Raw genomic sequence first — 21,691 nt, 5'->3', positions numbered from 1 at the left:
AGTTGAAAGTATGAGTGTGAACTCATGATTTCTAAAATATGTATATGTATGTGTATGGGCATGTATGTGTGCACATGTATGTGTATATTGGCACATGTGCAAGTATATGGGACTATACACGCATTTCCTAAGTCTTTCCATTAAAATGAACAAGAAACAGACATCGTGGAAGCCATACATACACTAAGCCCCTTGATATTGCTCTCCAATACTCTTCCTCACTGAAAGGAATCAGGGCTTCTCTGAGAAATGGCTGCATTTTGGCCTGGGGCAGGGTAGATGCAAGTCAAGCCTGAAACAACTTGTTATGCCAGAAAGTAAGAAAGTGCTCATGATGGTGGCATGTTACAAGGACCTGGAAGCCAGCATACAGGGGCTGTCCCTGGTAAATATGGGTGAATTTGAACACTAATATAATTAAGGACAATAATGAATTATGAGCCATTGGGGAAAAAAGATTCCATGAGTCTATATCAGTGATAGATATTTAAGTAGGTGGAGAAAAAGGAGGACTCTTGCTTAAAAGAGAATGTTGAGTGCAGACTGGTAAATAAGTAGAGAAGTCTCCAGGGATTCATTTAAACTTTGTAGGTGCTGTCCTACCCTGCCATATCTCCACCCTCAGTCCTCACACTTGTCTTCCAAGCACTAGCTATGGTGAAATTCTTTTCTCCCCAAGCTGCATGTTCTCATTCTTCTCACTTTCTACCCACAACACTCTTCAGTCTTCTCCTCTGCCCTCACTTCACCTGCCTCAGATCCCACTTAGACTTTATGGCCCTTCTTCCTGAGCCTTCCCTGGCTTCCTTTGTCTAGCTTAGCTGCCCCATCTGCTTCCCTAGCACCGAAATTGCTCTTATCATACCACCACATATTTTAGTTGCTTATTTAATAATATCTCTCTCCTACCCTTTAGCAAGCCCTCCCAGGGTAGGGACTAATCCTGAGGCCTTGTTCTCCTTAGAGTCCCCACTGCCTAATACAGTGTCTAAGTCAGGATAAAAGTTCATAAATACTAACCTTTAATTTACTCTGTTTCACCTTTTGTCCCAACTCTGCTCTCTGGCTGTCCCTAAATTTCTTCTCTTCATTCTTCCTTCAAGATTCCAACTTGGTTTTTTGTTTTGTTTTGTTTTTTGAGATTGAGACAGAGTCTCACTCAGCCTAGCTCACAGCAACCTCAAACTCCTGGGCTCAAGCAATCCTACTGCCTCAGCCTCCCGAGTAGCTGGGACTACAGGAATGTGCTACCATGCCTCGCTAATTTTTTCTATATATTTTTCATTGTCCAGCTAATTTCTTTCTATTTGACTACTATGTATTTTTCATTGTCCAGCTAATTTCTTTCTATTTTTAGTAGAGACGCAGGGGGTAGCAAGGGGGGGGGGGGTGTCTCGCTTTTGGTCAGGCTGGTCTCGAACTCCTGACCTCGAGGGATCCTCCCGCTTCGACCTCCCAGTGTGCTAGGATTACAGGCGTGAGCCACCGCACCCAACCCCAAGTTTGCTTGCTTTTTAAGGGCACCTGTTTAACCATAATTAAAACTGAAGCGCCACGAAGCCACTGAAAGAGAGGAACCTGTTTGCATGGTGGGGATTGAATTCATCTTGGACAAAAAGATTTCAGTTCACTGTATTCTTGGCCAGTGGCCTCTGGAAAAAGAGATCCACACTTGTCCTGTGCTTAGTAGTGTACATGTAGCTGTTCATTGCGGAGGCCTCATCTTCTGTTTCAGTAGAAGGAGTTACTAAAAGTTTGTGGAAATGAATGGAACATTTTGAGTCCTCACCCACAGTAAGAAAAGATTTGTGCTGCTGAACTTGCTCACCAGTTGCCACCATTACCCCAGGCTCCACAAAGGAGGGCTTGTCTTCTTAGAGACCTTGACTCCTTTCTACTTCTCAGAAAGACTTCATTCCACTGCCCTCATCGCTGCTTTGCTCGTGGTTAAGTCTGGCAAGGGGCTAGAAGGGTACACGGCCCTGGAGGGGCAAGTAAGTCGTTTCTCTGCAAGCTCTTGCTTGTCAAATCGCAGTGCACATGTTCTTGAGCAGGCTGCATTTGGGAAACTGATTTTTACTTCCCTAGGTCACACCAGCTGGGACGATTTTCACCTTTGGTGTTGGAAAAGATTTTTCGTAGCTTGGTGGCAGGAGACGAGAAGTATAATGGAGTCTCCCCTCCCAAGTTTGAAACCTTCCCGTTTGTTAGGATCATCTCTTTGCTGCCTCTAGGGTTTGACAGTGGAATCCCAGGAGGAGAATTTTCACTCTCTCCTACCTATTTCTTACCCCCACGGTGCAGGTCGTGAAGAGTTCTTAACAACCCTGGGTCTGGGTTTGGTCTGCAGAGAAACTCAATGAAGGGAGAACATTCCCACCCATGCTGTTCAGATGAGGACAAAATCAAAGACTTTCTCAACCTTGTGTTTCTATTTGGGGCAAACCCCACGCAGAAAGCCTAAAATTTGCAAGGAGCTTTGTTTTTGTCCATTAACCTGAGTCTAGCAGGTGGTGAGCCTTTGTGCAAACAAACTACATCTCCCAGCACCCAGGTTTTTGTGTTTTTAATGATTGAGCAGAAAAAAGATAAAATCAGGAAAAGCTCTCGCTTTAGGAAAGAAATCAGTTTATAATTAAATGTAAAACATGATGCAACCTCCAAGGACCTAAAAGCTTTTTAAAAAAATCAGTTATGGTGGTATCAATTCTATTTGAATGCCTAAAAAAAAAAAAAAAAATGAAATTTAGGACCTAGGAAACTCATTGAAGAGTCTGATTAAAAACTACTCCTGTTGAAATAGCAGTCCCACATAAAGTTAATTTGACTGAGCTGTTCTTTCACCAGTGATAATTTTTTTCTGCTGCATTTGCTTGTAATTCCTTGTAAAATTAGAGACATTACCTTGTTGTCAAATTGTTTTCTGTAGAGACAGTTTTGGCAATCAGGATCATAGAGGTTTCTAAATGGCATCAAGGTGTCTAAAATGAATTGGTAGTGAAAACAATGGCGGTCATTTATTAATTGTACTTATTGTCATCACTTCAGATGTATCACAGCTTAGAATGAACTTTCCCTACATAAATTCTTTGATTCATGCATATTATAAACACATTAGTGTAACTTAAGGATTTGAAACTTCCATTCAATCTGTAGGTCTCTTGCTGCAGTTACAAACAAGGTTGATGTGATTAAAGTGTTTTTGACAGTTTCAAACCTTAAGTGCAGCCATTCCGTTTATCTTAAAAACAGCACAGAGACAATACTTTGTTATTTGCTTACTTTGCATATATGGAGGAAAAAGAATAATAATAAAAATAAAAACTGAGCTAATGGGAGAAAATAAAAAGGAAAAGGGAATAGTTGAAGAGAGAAAAAGAGAAAAATAGGGGGTTCAGCCTGTCCTTGAGGTGTAGATGATGAAAATCAAAAGATGTTCCTCAGAGATTGATCCTTGTTTTCATTTATGCAAACTATGAGATTTATTTGAGATATTTATTCCAAATACCTCAAACAAATGCTGAAGCCCTTTTATAACCTATTGTTATTTTCTGGATCTCTTCAAAGCCTGCACGGTTCACCAAGGAAACTATACTGTGCTTAATGGCACCAACATCTTTACTATGAGTAAGGTAATTAAACAGAGGTCCAAAGAACTGAAATCCAGCTCCTGAGATCTCTGTACTCCAGGCTACTGGTTCATATATGTGCTCATTGGCAGCCTAATTTGTTCTTAGTTCTTTACCAGAAGCCAGAAATTACAAAATGAAATATTTGAGTTTCCAAACTCGTCCTCTTTATCTCCTTGTTCCTCTGTGCCTAAAAATGTCAAATATGATAAGGGAAGAATGCTCTGGGGAAGTAAAATGTATTAAAAGAAAATCTAATCAAAAGATCTTAGCATTGTTATAAGAATATATGAGGGAAATAGATAAATTAAAAAAATGTATACAAGGATACATGGTAATTAAAATATCATACAGTTAATGTATCATTTTGGTAGGCAAAGGTGATCTTAAAATAAATTGTGATGAAACGAATAACTTTCTCTATGGAAAAAACAAAGATAGACCTCTCAACTGTGTAAGAAATCAAGTTACAGGTAGATTAGTGATTTTAATACAGAACATAAAATAAAACATGTAGTTGAAATTAATAAGAAAACTTAGAAGGAAAAATACTGACTTGGAAACTGTTACAACAGACATATTTGAGCAACAAAGGCTTTAATGCTTATAAAATCATAATAAAAATATAAACCATTTTAAAGCATATGTACACAAATGGGAAATTCATGGAAAAAATCCACTTGAAAAATAGAAATGAAAGAGTTTCAGCATGAGATGATGAGGAGGGAGTTGCTTTTTCTATCATTTTATTGTTTTAATCAAGAACTGCATCTTCAAGCTATTTTAATTCCTTAGAATCTTTATGAATTGTAACAATATTTTTGTTCTCTCATGTGTTGTTTTGCAGTGGTCTTCTAAAATGTGTCTTCATAAATTTAAATCATTCCAAAGAATGTAATTGCCAGCATCTGGTAAAATGTGAATGTTAGAAGCATCTGACTGATCAATGAATTTTGTCCATTGGAACGCAAAAACTAACAATTTGATATGCACTAGAATCCTTTAAAAAATATACTTGGCATAGTTTTATTTAATAGTCCAAAAATGTACATGAATCCTTTTTCTCTTTTTGAAAGGTATTCCATATCTCCAACAGAATTGTATCCCACTATGTTACATGTTTATTCTTAAAGACTGTGCCTGATCACCCTATCATATACCATTGTGAAATAGAAAAATATATAAAAGTTGAGAGATGAATTTTAGTTATTACCAGTAATTCTTTGTATTTTAAGTGTTTTTCCTCTGGTTCCAGTTGTTTTTAAATTTAATAGTACTATGCAATCAATAAAAAGAACTAAATATATAATTTTTGATAAATGCTTTGATAAATGTATATGAAAAATACAATTGTGTTGAAAATATATCACTTAATGTAGGGGAGAGGTCTTTCGGCTGCCATTTAGCTTATGTGCCTGTGAACAAAAACTTCTCCAGGAAGGAACGAAAAAGAGATGAATAAATACCAAAATAATCAGAAGTTTGTGGATAAGTCATAGGAACCAAACCAAAAGGAGTTCGTTTAAGGTCCCACCGAGATTTGAACTCGGATCGCTGGATTCAGAGTCCAGAGTGCTGACCATTACACCATGGGGCCACTGGCCCCATCTGTTTCCCTAAATATTTTGATGACCTAATTCTTCCTCTTTAAGTCCCCTGATCTGTTCGTCGGACAGGTAAATGCACATTGTGGTTTTCTCCTCTACGAATAAGTCGTGGATGCTTACCTGGTATGCCTGCACCCAACATCCTTTACACTAGAGTCTTAATTTAGGAAACCATTGAGTTTTAATTTCAAAACCCCTCCCCACCCCTTTTTCCCAAGCCTTTCCTTCCAAGCGGTTCAGAAACTTGGTGCGCCGGGCCTCTATTTCTTCACTGGAAAAAAAAAAAAAAATGAAGTCTTTGACCAAAACTGAGCGCCAATCCTGTGTCAGGTTTTGTGACAAGCGTTTTGTATTGTTACCTCACCTAAGGCTCACAACAACCCTGTGGGATGGGGACCGTTGGCGCTGTTTTACAGGCGAGGAACGTGTAAGAGACCTGAGATCTTTCACTCCGTTTTGTTATCAGATCCTATTGCTTTCACAGAAGCCGTCGTTTAGGAGGGTGGTATCTGGCGCTTTTGAGGACTACTATCGAAGGTTTTAGCAAAGTCACAGGGGAGACGTTGATGTTTACGCAAAACTGAAACAAGTGTACTTGGATGACGAGGCGGCAGGAAGATCCCAGTAGCCCCGGGAGCAACCCAGGGGGCGAAGGGGAGGGGAAAGGAAGGCCCGTGGGACTGTCCCAGGACAGCGCGCAGCCCCGCGGTCCTACTGCTCATTCACCAAACGAGAGTCCACGGGGAGATTCCAAAATGGCCATAAAAAAGATTCCCGCATACACACAGGAGCCCATACTGTGAGAATGCCCCCTTTACCGCACCCCCAGGCTTTGTGTGTCGGTTCTCTGGATGCTCTGTGTCGCATCCTACCCTCCCAGCATCTTCACAAACTCCTCCCGCTGGCTTTTAGTTGCCTGGAAGCGCGACAATATTCAGCACAAATGTAGAAGCGAGAGCTTCAGCAATTTCCTTAATGGTAGAAGGGAATCCAGCTCTGCTCCAAGTAGTTTAGCGGGATTCGGTGTCTGTCCAGCGAGAGGGTACTTAGTGGAAATCGAATTTCCTGGCTTCTTGGCTGTGGCTGTCTTCCAGGACTTCAGATTTTAAGAAAGGAAACTCGAGGACCGCGCGCGCCCTCTTGTGGATAACAAAGAGCAACCCCCCCTCCACCCCCAAAACGAACAAACAACAAAACCGCAACGCAGTAACTCTTCCTGTAGAAAACCGGCAAGAGGCTTCTTGTTGGATTCTTTTGCAACGGATTTTTTGCAAGTGGCAGTCACTGGACAAAGTCTTTAAATTCAGTATTTTCTGGAAAGCTGGATTGGGAGTTTTCCGCAAACCTAGAACAGATCGAGCATGGTTAAGGACAGTCCTTGTTTGCACGCAGGGAGTAGGAAACCCTCCAGAGAGAGGGTAAAAATCCCTTCACGAGAGATTCCAAACTTTCAAACTCTGATGGAGACAATGAAAAGGTCCTTAAAAAGGGGATGATTTCTAACCTGCGCTGGGAAAGCCCCATAGATTTCTTGCCTCTGAACATAACCAGCCAGTCCCCAATACACTAGTTCAATCACATTTTCCAATGCCAAAGAGGGAAATAGTTCCAATGGCCTTGTCCTTGAGGAGGTTCCTGATAGGTTTACAAAGGTGCATCAAGTGCAGAACGATGCCCTTGACTTCAGCAGTGGCTCCGGGTTAGCAGAGAGAATACATACGTGCTTCTCCAGGGCCACATCCTACGCTCCAGCTCCCTACTGACCAGGGAAAGAGTAAGTGCGAGCTTCAGAAGCCACGTCTTCTTCCTGCACTCTCAGGAAGAACACAGGAGCACCTTCAGCCTAAATCCTTGCTTACTTGCAGCAATAAAAAAATCTTCAAATTAATCACAAACGTGTAATTAGTGCCTTCCAGGGGCTAAGCCCGTGACAGGTCCTGGACTCCCTATAACCAATAGGTAACCAAACCTAGGCCAGAAGTGACTTCCAGGACCACTGGCCAAGAATGTTGTGAAAGGAGCCTTTCTTGTGAAGTGAATTCTCATCCAAAATGTGAAGAATATAGGGATCCAATCACACAGCTCCCTTTCACCCCTTTACCTACTGACTGGGGGGCATCATTAAGACAGAGTCATGGTTGAAATTCACCTCCAGGGAAACTTCTGCTCCAGTCTTCGGCAAAGACTGTTCTTAGAGTGTATGTAGACTTGGGACCAGTGAAGGAAAAAGAGTGAAAAGAAATCCGAGAAGAAGCAGAGCAGAATGATTTGGAACAAAACATGGTTCTGGAATGATCAAACCAGATTAGATGAAAGTTCATGACTCAGCAAGTATTTCTGAACTAACATGAGCCAGGTGGGACTGAGAAACCGAGAGGCAAACAAGACCACAGCAGGAGGGAGAGAATATTAAACAAGCAATTAAAATATGAGGTGGTGTGGGAAGGGGATTTAGAATGCTGAGGAGATACAGATGGGGCACCTAAGCCCAGATAAAGGGAGGCCAGGGAAGGCCTCAGTGAGAAGGTCTGGAATGTCTAAGTTAATACTTGAGGAATAAGTAAAGAACATGAGGGCAGAGGGGAGGGCAAAAATGTTTTGCAGATAGAAAATGAGAAGAGAGGGGGGAGAAAATAAAGGAATTGAAATAATGATACCGTGGCTGGTGACTAGAAGCTAACTCTGGGCTATGTGTGCTGCAGGTATGGTGACAAATGAGGCTGGAGATGTGTGCAGGTTAGGGCAGCAATCATTGCAATGTAAAAAGCTGCCTCAAGCAAAGGGGAATGGACTTGTGTGAGAATCTCTAAGGTGACAGCAAGGGCTGCACATTCATGGGTTGCTACCAGCAGTCTGAAGAACAGTACCACATATATCAGCTTAATCAAAGTGCAGAGGCTTTACCAAAACTAAGTCTAAGGAAGAATCTAAAAAATTTGCAGCTATTCTAGGATAACGTGGCCTGACCATTGTGCTCCTCCTATGTGGACTGGAATCCCATTCTCATTCAGAGCATTCTATGACAAAGAGTAAAACAGCACCACTCCAAGTTTACCGCCTTCAAATAAAATAGAACTGCTCAGTTTAGACACCTTTTTCCAGTCATAGAGTAACGCGGCCATTCTTTTAAAAACAGATGTTTCTATTGCATGCACATACATATTCCTTTCTAGGTATCAAGCCAAGGGGAGACACCTGAGAGACACGCCCCTCTCCATCCGCATCTGGGCACAGGTCACAGGGTGAAGACTGTTTCTTGCAGTGTTGATTTCTGTAAACAGGCTTGCTTCAGTAGGTGGGCTCAACTTTTGAGGACTGACAAAGATATTACTGCTAGTCAGATACTAGTATGTGTGATGGGCTGGATTACAATGAAGCACCCTAGTTTTAAGAGACAAAATTGCAAACAGAGGTTAGATTAAGAAAAAAAAGAAAGGAAAAAAAAAAAAAAAAAAAAAAAAAGCAAAGAATGAGTAGGTCCCACCGAGATTTGAACTCGGATCGCTGGATTCAAAGTCCAGAGTGCTAACCATTACACCATGGGGCCAACTTGTCATGTTGCTTAACAAGTTTCCCTTGTCACATATTTATTCCAGAAACACTAGTTCAATTGCTATACTTTACAACAGTGGTTTTCAACAAAATTGTACTGCTTTCTTCAGGGGTATTCCGAAAATGCGTGGATGTTTTGGTTGTTTCAATGACTGGGGCACAACTGGCTTTTATAGCTCAGAACCAGAAATCCTGGCAGTCCTGCAATGCTCAAGACAATACTGTATAAGGAATTAGGAACGCACAACTTCTGCAAAATGATCTTGCATGTTTCATCTGGGTTTTCTGGGGCCTTTTCTAACAGTGAAATCTCTGTTCTCACCCTTGTTTGTACCCTCCCACTGTATCATCCTCTTCCATACAATTGGCAGTACTGTGTAAGACCTTGTTAGGATTTTTACTTTTATTCTGACATGGAAAGTCACAGCTTCCGGGCGCATATCGCGGGAGACTCACCTGTGGAATTCTGAGCTGTTACATGACAAGTCTGACCACTCTGAGGCAACCGATTATTGGGAAGCTCAGACCACATGTAGGTCCGTCTGGCTACATGTCCCAGCCCACAGCCAGCATCAATTGCCAGATATGTAAATGAAGAAGCCTCCGGATGATTCCAGCCCTCAACGACTATCCCAAGAATCACCCCAAACTACTGAATTTCCGCCTGAAGCTCCAGACATCTTGGAGAGGAACAGCTATTTGTCCTAATTCCTAAACACAGAATCCATGACCATAACATGTTTGTTTTATGCCACTAAGTTTTGGGCTGGCTCGTTATGTAGTAATAATAACCAGAACAATTCCAGAAACAGGAGTTTTACGTTTTACCTATCTATTCTCTCAGTGTTGCCCAATAAGACTGTCCCCATTTTTTTTTTTTTTTTTTTTTTTGCCACCATACAAAAAAACTTTAGGGAATATCAGTCTTCATGTCTCCTTATGGGCATATTGAAGAAATTGTTATATAGCTTAAAAAATGATGTTTGTTATCAAAATTGTTGGCTCTGGGGTTTGCAAGAGTGGAATAAAATGTGAAAAAGTAAAAATCACTAAGTAGATGATTAGGGATAAGAAAACCCCCCAAAAGACATTTTCTATGTGCTATGTACTGTTATTATACCAAGCAGTAATAAGACATTTGTTGGCATGTCATTCACTCAGTGTGCGTTCCAGGTGCTGGTCTTGGTGCTGGGGGTACAACTGAGAACAAGACTCCTTTGTTAGAATTCACCCCTTTAGGGATAGATTTACAAGAATATCATTTGCTTTTCTAGATCTAGATCCTAGCAGAGGCAGGGCCATCTTCTCTTTCTTATTTTGCAGTGCAGTTTTTCAGCAGCTATTTAGAAAACTTACAGATTTTCAAGGATCTATGCAGGAATTAAATCGGACTAAGAGAAAAAGAGGCAGACAAATGAAGCTCAAAACTTCTCACCCCATGGATCCCTTTGCTCCAAGCACAATGGCTTCTCTTGCTGTTCCTAGGGCAAGCTAAGCAGGGGCCTGCCTCTGGGGCTTCGCACTCGTTGCTCCTGCCTGGAATAGCTTCCCCACATAGCAACACTCTCTCACCACTGTATTCCAATGACACCTCACTGAGACCTCATTTGTATACCCTTCTTAAAATTGCAATCCTCAACTCCCTATCTCCTTTCTTGCTGTATTTTTATCTATATCACTTATATCAAGGTGATGGCATATTATGGAATCTAATAACTTATTTTTTACAGTCTGGCTCATTTTCCACTTCAAAGTACCATAAAAACAGGAACTTTAGCAGGTTGTTTTCACTGTGCATCCTTGATGCTAGAATACTGTCTGCTATATACAAAGTACTCAATATTTTATGATTAAATAAATGAATTTCCTTTAAGCTAACTGACTAGGTCATACAGAGGCAAAATTACTGGCTCTATAATCATTTTTCTGACTTATAAATGGAATTTGCAATAATTTCTATATTGTTCTTTTCTCCTTAATGTACAGTACATAATTATATCCCTGTTGCACATATTGTCTTATTCGATTTATACAACTTCCTGATAAAATGGGGCTGATTTCTACCCCTGTTTTGCTGATACAGAAACTGGTATAAATGTAATGAGTTTCACTGACCTGTCTGTGATCACAGTGGCCAAAATGGCACTTGCTTCTTTATGGTGACCTCACAAAAATCATCCTCACTGAGGATGACTTTAGCTCTTCAGTTTTGTTTTTTGTTTTGTTTTGTTTTTTTTTTTTGAGACAGAATCTCACTCTTTTGCCCTGGCTAGAGTGCCGCGGTGTCAGCCTAGCTCACAGCAACCTCAAACTCCTGGGCTCAAGGGATCCACCTGCCTCAGCCTCCCAAATAGCTGGGACTGCAGGCCTGTGCCACCATACCCGGCTAATTTTTTCTATACATTTTGAGTTGTCCAGATAATTTCTATTTTTTAGTAGAGATGGGTCTCGCTCTTGCTCAGGCTGGTCTTGAACTCCTGACCTCAAGCTATCCTCCCGCCTCAGCCTCCCAGAGTGCTAGGATTACAGGCGTGAGCCACCGTGCCCGGCCATTTGTAGTTTGTTTGTTTTTTTTTTTTTTGTTTTTTTTACCAAGAAACCAGGCTCTAAAAGTTCTAACTCCTACCTGCAGTGCATGGAGAGGAACAGGAAGAGCTGTGAGCCATAGAGTGGATGGTTACGCTCATCTACTCAGTTAAGCCTGCAGGTCTTCTTGTCTCTTTTCCTTTCTTCCTGTAGCACAGTTCTTATAAATGGCAAAATCCTTTTTTAAAATTCTGAGCCTGTAGTCTTCTTGTCCACACAGGTATTGAGATCCCAGGTCAACACATTTGAGAGTCTGAACTGTGCTAACCTCTCTAATAGCTGAGTACATTTGGGGGGACTATCATCTAGGAATTCAGTATTATAGGCCTCAAATGGGGTTCTTTTCCAGAATTTGAAGAAAGAGTACAGAAATAGAACCTGGACATAGTATGAACAGAAATAAAATAGATGAAGCTTTTCATAGCCTCTTATGTTTCTCGGATATTAAGAAATCATCTAGTCACATGTAAAAGGATATAAAATAAAGTGACATTTCCATAATTTAATGACAGATATGTGCATGGGAATATAGTTGGCATGCTTAGAATCTGGACAAAGGAAAACTAGTATGATGACTGTCAATTAGCTGTAGCACAAAACCAGGGACGATTAGCTTATGCTAGATTGCTAGTGTGGCTGCTCAAGATACACTTATACCAAGAGTAAAGAGAGATAAGTTATAACCACACTACAAAATTATGTTCCTTAGTAATCAGGCTACTTCATTTACTTTCCTTCTTTGCTCACTAAAGCACAATTTCTGATCAATAACCTGTAGTCAGTTCCAAGGCCAGATGCGTCTTCCACAATAATTAATACAGTGAATTCTAGTTTACTACTATTTCTTGTAAATTTTGTTACTGTGAATATATTCCTCATATGCGAGCATCCTGATCAAGTCCCTGCTTGAAACACTCCATTATAACAACCTAGGCTCATGGAAAGCTTGCAGAGGAAGGCAGGCTAGGGGAGAATGTCAGCTTTGCAGGACCTTGCTTGCTATCATCTGAAGGTTTCCCCCAACATTCATGTGTTGGAAACTTAATCCCCAATGTAATAGTGTTGGGAGGTGAGGCCTTTGGGACATGATTAGGTCATGAGGGCTCTGCCTTCATGAATGAATTAATGCTGTTATAAAAGGCCTTGACAGAGGGAGGAAGTTTGTCCCTTTTGGCCCTTCTTTCCACCATGTGTCTACACAGCTTCCCCACCTCCTGCTTCCCCCAAGGACGCAGCCAATTTGGAAGCAGAGAACCAGACTTCACTAGGCAGGAAACCTGCCAGGAACTTGATCTTATACTCTTGGCCTCCAGAACTGTGAGAAAATAAATTTCTGTTATTTATAAATTACCCAGCCTCAGATATTTTGTTAAGTAGCACAAATGGACATTGCTTAAGGGATTCCAGCCTTAAATTCTACAGATTATTTAGTTATAGCTCATATCTCATAAATATGTCCCAATACAGAATGAATAGTAGGTTCTTATAGGGACACATGAAGTTATAACGAAAGAAATCAATTTAGAAAAAACTTATGTAAAAGAAGTTGCGGAATGTACCTACACTAAACATATGAAAATAACAAAAAAGAATACTCTTATTCTTGATAATAAGCCAATATGTTCTTCTTTAGGAAGAATCTCCTGGAGGGTGGAAGATAAAACCCCGTTGAAGGATACTACATGTTCCCTATTCTCTTGTTATGAAATAAAATCCTCTTCAGCCTTTTTTCTATTTCTTCGTGTAAAATATGCATTCAGGCCCAGTCATTCTTATAATATTTACTAATAAAATTTCAGGACCTAGCCTTAAAAATAAAAGTCTATAACTAGCAAAATAATTTGAAAAAAAAAAAAAGTAAGGATAGATGTAAGGATATGGTCCTTCTCCCCTGAAGCTACAGAATTACAATTCTCCTTATAAAAGTAGTCAAAGTATGTGTGATCTAATATGTTAGATTCTCTCTGTCCTGCCTAATATGGAGTTTTGTGCATATTAGTCTGTTCAGGCTGTTATAACGAAATACACCAAACTAGGTGGCTTATAAACAACAGAAACTTATTTCTTACAGTTGTAGAGAGTGGGAAGTCCAAGACCAAGAAAGCAACATATTCAGTGTCTGGTGAGGGTTCACCTCTGCTTTATAGATGGCAACTTCTCTCTGCAACCTCATATGGTAGAAGGGGTGAACAAGCTCCCTTTTTTTAAGGGCACTAATTTCACTCACAAAGGCTCTCCACTCATGATCTATTCACCTCCCAAAGGCCCCACCTCTTAATACCACCACATTGGGGATTAGGTTTCAACATATGAATTTGGGGTAGGGGACACAAACATTAAGACCATAGCAATGCCAGTATCCTAAACTGCCACCAAGTTGTTTGTTGTAAGTTAATGTAAATGTGCAGTGTCACTGAAAGGGGTCTCCTAAAATGTCCAAACACTAGACACTGCTGAATATTCCACAGATATATATTACTATCTATTCAGTGTGCAATTTTGATCCATTGGCTTATTTGAGCATATGCTGCGATGGTCACACGGTTTTATTTGACATCTCTCTTTTTTAACTGGTAATAAATACTCAGAAGATTCCTCTACTAGTTCCAAAAGGGACTAATGGTACTTTCTTTTTCTCCCACAAACTCAGAGGAGCAAAAAAAAACCTTATGACTACTAGATTAATTTAAATAACTTAAGAGTCTGTTTGATTTAAATAACCATACAATGTTATATTGGCATCTATAATTGAGTATACAGTATTTCAGAATCGTACTTGATAAGCCCTTCACAGTTCATATCTAGTTGTTTTTATCTAGAAGTTCTGTCATCATTTTAAGAAGCCTGCTCATAATAGAAGGAAGCCCTTGGCACAGTGCTCAGTCATAGACTACTTACCTGGTCCCCCGTGCTGCTCCCCTCTGCCTAGTGCTGCAGACTCTTGCCCTAACACACTTCTGCTTCCTTGAAGGCGAAACCCATTTCCTTACTTCATCCGCCTACAATGCTGTTTTGCATTCTCCCCACCCCCATTAGTAATATTATTGATTCTGTGCTCCTTAGGCTTTTCATACACATCTCTACTAAAACAATTATCTTATCATAATGTGTGTTTTACCCATATTGAAGGGAAGGATTCTTTATACTATTTATTTATGGATGGACATTTCATACATATGATTCAAAATTCAAAGACCATAAAAGGGTTACAGTGAAAAGATCTTCCATCCATCCATCCCTGTTTCCAGGGTATCCAGCTTCCTTTCCTCAGAGGCAACCACTGTTAGCAGTTTATTTATTAATAGTGTTTTTTTTCAGAAATATCTCACATTTATACACACACACACACACTCTTCTTCTACTGCACACTATCTCGTACCTTGCTTTTTTGCACTTGACAGTCAATTTTGGAGATCATTACATATCAGTACCTGGAGAGGCCATATAGTATACAGTGGTTATAAATATGGATTTTGAAACTAGACTGGTTTTAAATCATGTTTTCACTACTTTTTGGCTGCTGTCAACCTAAATAGCAAACAGACAGAGGCTCTCTACAATAAAATTTATCTGAGAATAAAGCATTGCAGTGGGAATACACATGTCATACTAACTACGCTTGTATTCAGGAAGGTAAAGGAAGGCAAGGGTTTTTAAAGGAAAAAGAGAAAGATTACATAATTGTTTTGAAATAATAACCCTTGGCTACAAAGATCAGTAACAAGGGTGATTGAAGTCTGAGGTTGGATAGGCAGTGTTGGGCAGATGTCCTTATAGAAGTATTTTTTGTATCAGGTTGTGGTTTTTGCAGTCTTTTGTGATAATTTTTGTTATCAGGCATATAAGAATGAGAACTCTCTCTTCATAGCCTTCCCAGCAATATTTGTGAGTTTTCTAAATATTCAGGACTCTGTTTTGATTTCAACAACTTCAACAGTATGTAATTGCAGAGTATTTACTCCACCTCTCCGAACACTCATTTTGTGATCCGTAAAATAAGTATAATATTAATAATAGTACCTTCTCATAAAGTTGTTATGAAAATTAAATGATTTAATGTATATAGAGAACTTTTTAGGACATTATCTGGCACATGGTAAGCAATAAATAATTATTATGAAAAAGCCTTCTTATTTGGTTTTACTACCAGGTAGGATGATGTACTGTAATTTATTGCTGGTCATTCACATTGCTTCCAGTCTTGTACTACAAATTGTGCTGCTGAAACACTGTGTTCATGTTATTTTGCATATTTTCAAAAATAGTAAATCCCTGGCAGTGGAATTTCTGGGTGTAAAGATATATGCATTTTTAATTTTGACAAATATTACCAAATTTTTCTTCATGAAAGTACTACCAGTTTGCATGGTCATCGCCAATGACTTAAGGTTTGGGAGGCTTATTCAGGATTTTCCATTCCTTTCAGAGAATACAATTAGCCTGTAGTGAATAGAATATGCTTAATGAAATGTTAGTTAACTGGATGGTAAAGAGTTTAGGAAATACAATTGTGTTTTGCTGACAGTAAGAAACACATTTACACATCTGCTGTGGCATCTTGTTTGCTACTAAAGTCATTAAAGATTAAGAGAAGGAAAAGTGTTAAGTTTTACCGATCACTTTGAACTAGTCTATTACACAGTTTTTTGTTTTTTTTTAGAACTTGGAAAAAGTATTTACAAAATATTACTAGTTTTGTTAATGCCTTAATGCAACAGGATGGCAGAAAACCATTAATAGGTATTGGGGCAGAGCTCTGTTGATTTACTGGCTCTCCCGAAGAAAAATGCTTTATTATTGTAATAATGCACCTTCACATACATCATGTAACGTGATTCTGGTACATACACAAAGATAAAGAAAGGAAAAAAAGAATATTGAGTGACCAACAGCCGCTAAACTCTCAGAACCGCCAGCCTCACCTTTATCAAGATGGCCTTGGCGCCTAGCGAGCAGCCTGAACCGGCTTCTCCTCCTCCACCTTTGCAGAAAAAGGGGGCGGAGCTATAAAGATTAAGGCTTGCCGGACCGCGTCCCTCTAGTTTTCAATTTGGTCCGAAAAATTTAAGTATCCAGTTTTTCTGTTGTTCCCCGCCCCCCCCCCCCAACGTTGTCTGGTTGCAGGAAAAGGGGAAGGGTTGGGGAGCTAAGCGTCACCTCAAGTCTTGCACAATAATACCCAGAGTATCAACAAGCCTCCCATCCAGCTCCTGGCTCGGAGTGGTAGCGGCAAACGTATCTTCGGCCTTATCTAGGAGACCCGCGGGGAGTTCAAGGTGTTCTTCGGAGGATGTGATTCGCGATGCTTTTACCTTACACCGAGCATGCCAAACTCAGGACGGCCACTGCGCCAGGTTCGGACTCCCTATGGCGGGTCTTCACTTGTTATTAGCACTTTTCAGAGCCGCCCACGTCTTTAGAAAAACTGGATAACGTTACTTTGCGGTTGTGTGCTGTGCTACACAAGATCAGTGAGCATAATGGACTCCTGTGGCTAGAGAAAACCCAGCGAGCTCAAGGCTTTTGCCTATGACCCCTCACCTCCAGAGATGACAAAGCGTACCAGCTCTTTCTCTGGGAGTAAGTGGCTCTGAAAAGAGCCTTTGGGTTTGATAATATTTTGACAATTTACTTGGAGCTGGTGTACTTGGTGACAGCCTTGGTACCCTCAGACACAGCGTGCTTGGCCAGCTCACCCGGCAGCAGCAGACGCACGGCCGTCTGGATCTCCCTGGAGGTGATGGTAGAGCGCTTATTGTAATGCGCCAGGCGAGAGGCCTCCCCCGCAATGCGCTCGAAGATGTCGTTGACAAAGGAATTCATGATTCCCATGGCTTTGGACGAGATGCCGGTGTCAGGGTGCACCTGCTTCAGCACCTTGTACACGTACACAGAGTAGCTCTCCTTGCGGCTGCGCTTGCGCTTCTTGCCATCTTTCTTCTGGACCTTGGTTACAGCTTTTTTAGAGCCCTTCTTCGGGGCCGGAGCGGATTTGGCTGGCTCAGGCATGACGAAACAAAAATGGCAAGAGAGGATGGACTCCCCTCTATTTATAATGGTTTATGCAAATGAAGTGAGGTGGCGCTCTATGGCGATTGGTGGTTATCTGTCCATGACGTCAGATGCCAGTTTTGCCCAATCAAAACACGTATCCAGCATAATCACGCTCCATTGGTCTAAATGAAAAATCAAATGTCAGCCAATCACACAGCTCCCTTTTCGCGCCCAGCAGAGGCTATAAAATTTCCGTTTTTCCACTTGCTTTTCAGTCTTTGCTGGCAACGACCACAGGTTTTCTAACATGTCTGGCCGTGGCAAACAAGGAGGCAAAGCTCGCGCCAAGGCGAAAACTCGCTCTTCTCGGGCGGGCCTTCAGTTTCCTGTAGGCCGTGTGCACCGCCTGCTCCGCAAAGGCAACTATGCCGAGCGGGTCGGAGCCGGCGCGCCGGTGTACCTGGCGGCGGTGTTGGAGTATCTGACCGCCGAAATTCTGGAGCTGGCGGGCAACGCGGCTCGGGACAACAAGAAGACTCGTATCATCCCTCGCCACCTGCAGCTGGCCATCCGCAACGATGAGGAGCTCAACAAGCTGCTGGGCAAAGTCACCATCGCTCAGGGCGGCGTTCTGCCCAACATCCAGGCCGTACTGCTGCCAAAGAAAACTGAGAGCCACCACAAGGCCAAGGGCAAGTAGAAGTCTGGGTTAGTTTGCGGCGATTCGAACGACCCAACCGAACCAAAGGCTCTTTTCAGAGCCACCTACAGTTTCTTGGGAAGAACTGAGCACTGCTCTACGTAAAACACTTAACAGCTAATGAGATCAGTCTCCAGTAGTCACTTAAGTGGAAGCATTCTTGCCGGTTAGTTTTCGTTAAACCTGGGTAATCTTTAATTTTTGCAAACATGAGTCCACTTTATCTTAAACTTAATGAAATCGCTGTTTTCATCGAGTGAGCTTTATCAGTGTAGTTACACTTTAATGGTTAACTATCAGGATTTACCACATTTCCCTCCACAACTTTTGAGCCTCTTAAAAACCAAACTTACGGTGATGAGCGTTTGTTTTAGGGTCAAATGTAGCAATCTTTAAGATGTACTTATTTCCTGCGTCTTAGTAAATAAAAACATCCCGAGGATGCAGAGTTCAACCCAAACCTCTATCTTAGACCAGTAGCTATTTTCTGGATCCTTTATTTCTGAGAAAACCTAGTCCTCCGTCAGGATAATTGGATCAGTTTCGAATTGGTGATACAGTCAAGGAAAGAATTGGGTTAATTGGAACGCTTAATTGGGTTATTTTTGGTGCCAGGTAACTTACTTGGAGTGTTTTCAACAAATTTACTGAAAATTGAGTTTTCTGAGATACCTTACTCCCATACACACGTTGATTTATTAATATAAAGTTGAGATGACTATTAATTCCTTTGAGCATGCAGAATTCTACTTTAAAAACATATTTTACTTCGTCTTTTTAATCTAATTTAAATCAGATCTTGATGCACTGATGGAATAGATTCTTTAAAAGCAAAGGAATTACATTTCCAGATTATTAGAAAATTAAATTGTGCTGCAATGGAATTTTTATATTATATAAAAGTGAAAAGTTCGTGTAAGGGTATGTTTATGATATTATTAGGCTCTGAATTCCTCACATGCAAATCACATTTTCTTGGTGAAAAATAAAGTTCTTAAGTGTTCGAAGGATAGAAAATTGAGAGGAGGGGATACAGGGCTGTGCTGTCCAATGTGGTAGCCACTGGCCAACAACTGTGGCTAGCGATCATTGGAATTTCGTAGACTGAAATAACAGGTGCTGTACGTATAAAATACATGCTGGACTTAAGAGTGTCAAAACTATGAAATATCTAACATTTTTTATTGATTACATATTGAAATATATTGGACATATTACATTAAACAAATTATTAAAATTAATTTTTCCTGGTTTTAATTTGTTCTAATGTGGCACCTAGAAACATTTAAAGTACTTATGTCGCTCAGATTTACTTCCACTGGAAATCGCTGATACATAGTGAGCAACTATACAGAGAATACAAAAAAACTATGGAGGCCATTGACAATTTAGAGTATCAGAGGACTTGGAGAACAACAACAATAACAACAACAACAACAACAAAATATATATATATCACACACATACATACATGTACATATTTTGAATCCTTGGCCAATCCAATTACCGTTGGGGCTGGCCTAGTTTTGTCCAATCAGCTTCAGGCTCTCACTATAAATAAGCGGCCAGGCTTTTCTCTTCACTGGAATCCAGCTATTATAATATGGCTCGTACGAAGCAGACAGCTCGCAAGTCCACCGGCGGTAAGGCTCCGCGCAAACAGCTGGCCACCAAGGCGGCCCGCAAGAGCGCCCCGGCCACCGGCGGCGTGAAGAAGCCCCACCGCTATCGTCCTGGAACCGTGGCTCTCCGTGAGATCCGCCGCTACCAGAAGTCTACAGAGCTGCTGATCCGAAAGCTGCCTTTCCAGCGTCTGGTGCGGGAGATCGCGCAGGACTTCAAGACCGACCTGCGCTTCCAGAGCTCGGCGGTGATGGCGCTGCAGGAGGCTTGTGAGGCTTACTTGGTGGGGCTCTTCGAGGACACCAACCTGTGCGCTATCCATGCCAAGCGTGTCACAATCATGCCTAAGGACATCCAGCTTGCGCGTCGTATCCGTGGTGAAAGGGCCTGAGTCTCGAGGACGCCCCAGCTGTATCCCCAAAGGCTCTTTTCAGAGCCACCCACATGCATGCTTGAAAAGATCTGTTTCTCTGCGTAATTTCTGGTACTTGTTTTATCTATGGCAGATAGGTCCCATTATCTACACGTTTTGCAAACTTCTTAAAGGTCTGAAATTCAGCCTACCCCTGTTAAAATGTTAACCTACTTCCTGGCACATATTACCCACGCCCCGCCTGCCACCTATGCTTGTTTTGGCAGCATGGCGCCTCAACTTATTTTTCTGCAAACTTGTAGTGTGTATACTTAGGAAACAGTATCTTAAGGTCATACTAAGGTATTGTCAGAAAAACTAAGGTTAATACAGCTTGTGTTGCCTGAAGTCAAAGTATTTGTTTCCCCCATTTCTTCCTGAGCTGTTTTGTTTCTAGATCAATTCAGTATTTGAAGCAGATATCTGGGCCTGCTTAAGTTCCTTCAGTATGGTTGATGACATGGTTTGAGGGTCAAGAATCGTTTTCAGGGAGAGCCAGCCAGAGAAGATGCCCTTTGAAGCCTCTAATGAAAGAGTGTGTGTGTGTGTGTGTGTGTGTGTGTGTGTGAGAGAGAGAGAGAAGAGATTTACTGTTGACTTTTGAGGACAAGATAAAACACCTCTCTTGCCTTTCTTGGGTCTTTGCTTAAATATTACCTTCTCATCGTGGCCTTGTCTGATTATATAAATTAAAACTCTGTAATCCCCACTAATTTTTTCACCCTACAATTTATTAGCATAAGCTGTACCATACATTTTGCTCATTTATTTTTGTCTTGTCTCTTCTAAGACGCATGTTCATGAAAGGAGGAACTTTTGTTTACTCATACATCCCCAGTTATGTAGCAGCTCTCAGGCAATATTTGTTGGATAAATGAATGAATGCATGAGTGAATAATACTAAAACAACCATGTGGAAAATCACAGATGAGAGTAAAACAGATTAACCTGCTAGTTGTGCTAAGGTCAGCTACTTGTGAATCATGACAGGCCCTTCTTGTGTTCAGATTTCTAGCCATCCATAACTTTCTATGATCTCTCTTCCATTCTTGTAAGCATTCAAGACTTTCTCTGGCAAATTGGCTTGTGTATGTGTTGTTATCTTTGTCCCTTTTCAACTGATGTCAGCTTGTGAAATGTGAGTGGAAAGATCATAGTATTTTTACATCATGTTTTAAAAAGCAGATTGAATTCTCTATCGTTTCACTTCTTTTTTATGTCTGCTACTTAGTTATCAGAATTGGGTACATTCTTAATACATTGTTTTAAAAGTAGATAACGAGATCGCTACTCTGCTCAAGCTCATTACCTTCCTGTGAGTGCCATGGGAAGCAGGACCCGTGATTTCTATATATGGAATTTAGAATGATTAATAATTTAATTTATTAATTTGATTTAGGATGACTAAAATTTTATGAAATTAAAATAATGTTCTAATACTTTCTATTGAAATCAAAACCTTGAGCAAAACAAAATACTTAGCTTTCCTCTGCAAAGGAAAATTCAGTAATTTGAAGGAAACCAATACCCACCAGGACTCTTGGGGGATTCTGCTAATCCAATCTAAAACCAACTGCTTTGACATATT

The 21,691-nt window shown here is 40.8% G+C and overlaps 3 protein-coding genes and 2 non-coding genes across 5 annotated transcripts in view; 2 read left to right on the top strand and 3 right to left on the bottom strand.

The window, feature by feature from the left end:
• The window catches only part of LOC138399089 (histone H2B type 1-K), a 389,419-nt gene extending 372,035 nt beyond the window's left edge, over positions 1–17,384 (bottom strand). The window contains exon 1 of the mRNA XM_069493581.1: positions 17,252–17,384. Within this exon, the coding sequence (XP_069349682.1) occupies positions 17,252–17,383 (132 nt within the window). The 5' untranslated portion in view covers position 17,384. The remainder of the gene's footprint in view (positions 1–17,251) is intronic.
• On the bottom strand, positions 5,155–5,226 carry TRNAQ-CUG (transfer RNA glutamine (anticodon CUG)). Its single transcript has one exon. It is a non-coding gene; the product is annotated as a tRNA-Gln (tRNA).
• Positions 8,712–8,783, bottom strand: TRNAQ-UUG (transfer RNA glutamine (anticodon UUG)). Its single transcript has one exon. It is a non-coding gene; the product is annotated as a tRNA-Gln (tRNA).
• Positions 17,385–17,663: 279 nt separating the features above from the next.
• On the top strand, positions 17,664–18,136 carry LOC138399084 (histone H2A type 1). Its single transcript, XM_069493575.1, has one exon. It carries the CDS (start codon positions 17,676–17,678, stop codon positions 18,066–18,068), a length of 393 nt encoding a protein of 130 aa, XP_069349676.1. The 5' UTR covers positions 17,664–17,675; the 3' UTR covers positions 18,069–18,136.
• A 1,517-nt stretch (positions 18,137–19,653) lies between these two features.
• On the top strand, positions 19,654–20,134 carry H3C10 (H3 clustered histone 10). The gene has a single exon (XM_069493568.1). The coding sequence runs from the start codon at positions 19,672–19,674 to the stop codon at positions 20,080–20,082; it is 411 nt and encodes a 136-aa protein (XP_069349669.1). The 5' UTR covers positions 19,654–19,671; the 3' UTR covers positions 20,083–20,134.
• The last annotated feature ends 1,557 nt before the right edge of the window (positions 20,135–21,691 follow it).

This window comes from Eulemur rufifrons, chromosome 18 (assembly GCF_041146395.1).
Source record: "Eulemur rufifrons isolate Redbay chromosome 18, OSU_ERuf_1, whole genome shotgun sequence".
NCBI classification, from domain to species: Eukaryota; Metazoa; Chordata; class Mammalia; order Primates; family Lemuridae; genus Eulemur; species Eulemur rufifrons.
This window is presented reverse-complemented; position numbering and strand designations above follow the sequence as displayed.